The sequence below is a fragment of the Belonocnema kinseyi genome, chromosome 3 (assembly GCF_010883055.1).
Source record: "Belonocnema kinseyi isolate 2016_QV_RU_SX_M_011 chromosome 3, B_treatae_v1, whole genome shotgun sequence".
NCBI lineage: Eukaryota > Metazoa > Arthropoda > Insecta > Hymenoptera > Cynipidae > Belonocnema > Belonocnema kinseyi.
Window position 1 is genome coordinate 78,329,526 of NC_046659.1, and position 5,083 is coordinate 78,334,608.

The 5,083-nt window shown below is 34.0% G+C and overlaps 1 protein-coding gene across 1 annotated transcript in view; it reads left to right on the forward strand.

Moving 5' to 3' along the window:
- The first annotated feature begins 2,054 nt into the window (after nucleotides 1-2,054).
- LOC117169417 (nephrin) overlaps nucleotides 2,055-5,083 on the forward strand; it is a 456,412-nt gene continuing 453,383 nt past the window's right edge. Inside the window, exon 1 of the mRNA XM_033355788.1 lies at nucleotides 2,055-3,226. Within this exon, the coding sequence (XP_033211679.1) occupies nucleotides 3,136-3,226 (91 nt within the window). The 5' untranslated portion in view covers nucleotides 2,055-3,135. The remainder of the gene's footprint in view (nucleotides 3,227-5,083) is intronic.

The following is a 5,083-nucleotide window of genomic DNA, read 5'->3' on the forward strand; positions in this document are numbered from 1 at the left end:
GTTGAATTGTTAAGCCAAAAATACGATTTTTTCACAGAAATTATAAATCCGCAACCAAAGAAATACGTTTTTAACGACAAATGTAATATTTTATAGCATATCCAAAATATATTTTTTTGTTTAAAATTTTTTTTAAACATTTGAATTGTCCAAAAAGGTGACTTTTCAAAAAAATAGTTCGCGGGCACATCCTCGTCATGCGCTGCGTGCGGCTTGCAAGTTTGCGCGCACCTAGAGCGTGCGACTGTTGGTTCTCGCTTTAACGAACACATTCTCATTACGTACCACTTGTTTCTCTGCTTTATACATACACACACCCACCCACCCACCCACACACACACACACATATATATATTTAAATGCATATATATATATATTTGAGAATCATTAAAATACTGTGAAATTGCTGCATGGAAAAATGTAATGTTTGTATTTTCCATTATTTTGTATGCTGTCAAAATTTGAATTTTTGATTTATCAAGAAAATTCAAAAAGTTATTTTCAAATTTTTAAATTTATCTGCTATATCATCAGAGATTGTACCTTACCGACAGTAGATCAACCCTCCAAACCATGAAGGCAGAAGAATCTACACAATATCGATCAAGTTAAGAATCTTCAATAACAGAAAATGCTTAAAGTCTTAATAAGACTAGATGGCAAATAATATTTTCAAATTGAAATTAAAATTAATTCTTGAAAAAAAGGTCATACTCCACCTTCACTCCATTGGGAATCGAACCACAAAACTTCTGATTTCCGGTTCTTCAATAACAGAAAATGCTTAATGTCTTAATAAGACTATATGGAAAATAATATTTTAAAATTAAAATTAATTTCCGGAAATCAGAAGTTTTGTGGTTCAATTCCCAATGGAGCGAAGATGGAGTAGGATCTTTTTTCAAGAAATAATTTTAATTTTAATTCAAAAAGTTGTTATAATAATCTTGTAGGGCATTTAGAAATCAAATATTTTCTTCTCTTGCCTTTTTTCATATCGTGCGTTATTTGGCATAAAAGGTTAATTTTCGTGTGTTTTTTGTAATTTAGTAAATGCTTTAAATCTGGTAATTTTTAGTTTTGTAAAAAAAGTAATCAGGATAAATTGTTCAACTATTTGAATGCTATAAAAATTCGTACAGAAAATTTTTTAATGTTGAAAAAAGTGGTCTAAAAAATATTAAAAATGGGCTCACTTTTCGAATTTTATATCCAAAATGGCTGGCTAACGAACTTGACCTTCAGTTTAGGACACTAAACGAGTGTACCAAAGGGCAATCTAATAGATTAATTTTTTCGAAAGTTATCGTGTTCACAGTCATAGATGCAAACATACATTCATACATAAATACATACATAAATACATACATACATACATACATACATACATACATACATCCATACATACAGACATACAGCAAGATATACAGGTTCGTAAAAAACTGTTTTTCGGATTCAGGGGGTCTCAAAATGTGGACATTTTACAAAAACTGGGGGTAAGGGTTCAAATTTACACAAATCTAATACCTTCTCTGATGAGAATGTAAAAAAAGATTTTTCCACTAAAACTATCATGTATAAATCTTCAACCAAAGAAACACATTCTTAACGTAAATATTGCTAGTTTCATTCACTCACATTTACATGCCTAAGTCAAACTGTATTCCGGAAGTTGACATAGTTGATACTTGTCAATCCTGAATATCGTGATCGAAAAAATATCAAGGGAAAAAACCCATTATTAAGCACGATCTCTGGCCGAGAGCAGGGTCCTCCCCTCCTAGCAAAAATCGTCATGTTTACGTCGATTTTCCATCTCTATCTTCTGTAGGAGAGTGCAATGTTCCAGGGGGTTGGCTTCGGTTCCTCGGATGCTGTTTCGTCCGCTCGTCTGCCATCGCCACCTTTCGGTTATTTCCGACAAACTCTGCGGGGGCAGAGGCCTCCTCCAGCTATCCTACCCTACCCTCCCTTCTCCCTTTCCTTTCTCCTTTCAAAACCTCACTCCCGAGCGAGCTACGTACACGTGAACACTCATTCGTCGATCCTCTTCAGGAATCTCCTTAATTTCAACACATCACAGTAATCTCACTGAAAAAAACATTCCAAAGTTTAAAAACCGTTACCGCTCTTAAATTCGTACTTTCTTTCCCGCGCAAAAGTTGTCAGATGAAAGTGCCGGTCCTAACCTCCCGAACTGTCAGTGATTGAAGTTTTACATGACGAGAAAAAAGGATTAATTTATTTTTGCGAGTGAAAATTAGTTGACTCGAAAGTGAATGTCTGATGTTTCGTGATTTGAAGACTTCGAAGTATAAAAGTAGATTCGACGATGGGCCCGAGAGTGGATTTGAATTCGAATTCGAATATTCTATGATCGGAGGTGTGTCAGAAAAGATCATCAGGAGATGAGGTTGGAAAAGCACGTGAAGCCCAATCGGTCCTGAGGCGAGAAGTGGCATTCCAATCGGGCATCAAGCATTAACTCCTGCTTTATTTGGCAGTGAGAATCGTGAACGAGGCCCGCTTAATGGACGGTGCCGGTGAAATTGGGAGCATTATCACGAAAATTCGGAGTATCGCAGCAGGTTATGTCCCCTCGTGACGTGAGTTAGTGGGTGTTTCGTCGCCGGTAGTAAAGGGTTGCATGCACCGCAAGTGTCATTGACTCACGAATTCGACTTGCGCGCTCGACTCCTGGATTTCCCGTATTTTGGATTTAAGTGCCCTGGATTTTCGATAAAAATAGTTCAGTGCAAAAGGTGAATACAATTCCCCCCTCAACAAATTCCAGAGATAAAGTTCGATGAGTAATTGTTAGAATATCGAACGATAAGAATGGAACACAAGATTCAAATGGATCAAATCTGACATGTGGTTTTTGTTTACATTGAAGGTTAGGCTTACGAGGAAACTTATGATTTAGAAACAAAGTATTCAAAATAAAGAGCAGTGTTGACGAAAATTGTTTTCATTGTCAGTGAAGTGTTTTAGTTTCGCTTTTTTTCATTTACGTGGACCCTTTTTTCTTGTTTTAAGATTGTGTTTCTGGTCAGTGTTTTTTGGGGTAATGATTTGAGTGAGACGTGTTTTTCGTTTAATAATCGGAAGTGTTTTGCGAGTGGAACAATAAATATGGAACGAAGAAGAGCACCCGGACTTCTTGTGCTGCTGAAGATGAAGGTGCTGTTGCTGATTGTGTTTTGCACCACGCCCGTCGTTAAAGGTATGAACCTTTGTGGTCTCCATTAGTTCCAATTGTGGAAAGTCTATTATCTGTGCAACCAGGATATTCGCGTTCCTGGACCATTAAACCAGGTTTAACGGCCCGGTTACTACCTGAAAGTATGTCCTCTACGAGATCGAAATGGTGTTTAAACATTGGTGTGTTGGGTTAAACGATGAATGGCATACAATGTCAAAAGCTGACTAGTTCAGAGGTTGTTGGACAAGAGGTTTTAAACGTTTCCATTCATTTTTATGTGACTTATCAAAGTTTGTGTGAGTTTTATGGGATGGTAAAAGTGCCCATGAGGAAATAAGGGTTTTTTCTGATACATATTTAGTGTGACGTTCATGTGTTTTGTAAACTGTATGATGCATACCTTTCAATAATTAAAATCATCTTTTGAAATAATTTACACTTTGAGGGTGGCAAATCGAAATCACTTTTTAAAGATAAAACAAAAGTCTACTTTTAAGCCGAAGTTTTGTTGAATTGAGGCCAAAACAGTTGAATAAAAAAAAGTTTTCCAGGTTCTTAATGTTACCAGGCGTGATTGCGGATTGTGATAAAGAATTCAATTCTTGATCCAGAATTTTAAGACTAAAAATTCATGAGTTTTAAAAATTGGCTTTAGATAGTGATTGACAAACGAATTTGTAGTTAAAAAAAGTTTCACTCGCGTGGTATGTGGATGCCGATGGAAAATAAAAAAAATTCAATCCAAAAAAATCGTTATATTCCGAGTAAATAATATTTGAAGGCAGCGATATCACAGTATGACAGACATTTTTTTTACTATAAATCGGAAATGCTGTTTATCTACTATTAAGGTGGGTCAAAAAATACGATTTTTTGATACTTGAAACTTAATAATGCCGAAATCTTGTCTTTTGGAAAACCAAATTTAAGTCACAACAAATTTTGAAATCGGTCACGCATGTCTTTCCAAGTCTAAAGGTTTTGACAAATTTTATATAGACCAACAAATTATGAGCAATATTTTGTGAGTACAGTCTTTGTAATTAAAAAGTAATGTAAATTCAGAAATTGCAGACAATTTTTTGGTTAAAGTTAGGATTATTTGAAAACGCGCATAAAAAACACTTCATTTGGATTTAGTGATTCGCACATTCTTTTCAACAAAATTGAAAATTTTGGTTTTAAAATTTCTTCGCTTTAAAAGTTTAACCCGAAAAAACATTCAGGTGTATTATTTATATTTTATAATATAATTTGATGGATTAACGAAATCTAAAAAACATGTTTTTTGCGCATTTTCAAATAATTCTAACATTAACCATTTTCTTCCATACATTTTTAAGCCTGAATTGTCTTTCGAAAAAGCAAGTTTTCCGCACTATTACATTTTAGTATGAAAAATCGGGATTTTCGCAACTTTTTCTAAAGCACGTTTTCTTGCCTTAAAAATTTCTTTAAAATTCCAATGATTTGGAAATGATTTAAACCATTTTTTATTTCAACCGTTTGTTTAAATATCCTCGTTGCGGACAAAATATAATGGCGTCATTTGATCTTGCGGAAAAATTGTATAAATTCCATGTGTTAAAGAATTTTTTGCTATACCCAATTTGTTATATGGTATGAATATAAATTTTATATCCTGAAATTGTATTTTTTATTTATACAAATTCATTATTTGAGCCCATAAATAAATAGTGAAACACAGACAAGTAATTGTTTTAGCTGAATCGAATGGCGCTATTCGTTTATTCGCATTTTTAATGTAATTATTTTTTCAAAAATCATCTATTAGTTTTCTAACGGTTTTATGGCGAAATAACTTTTTTAAAGGTTGTGAAAAATCGAAAAATTGTAATTCTTTACCTTTGATCCTTC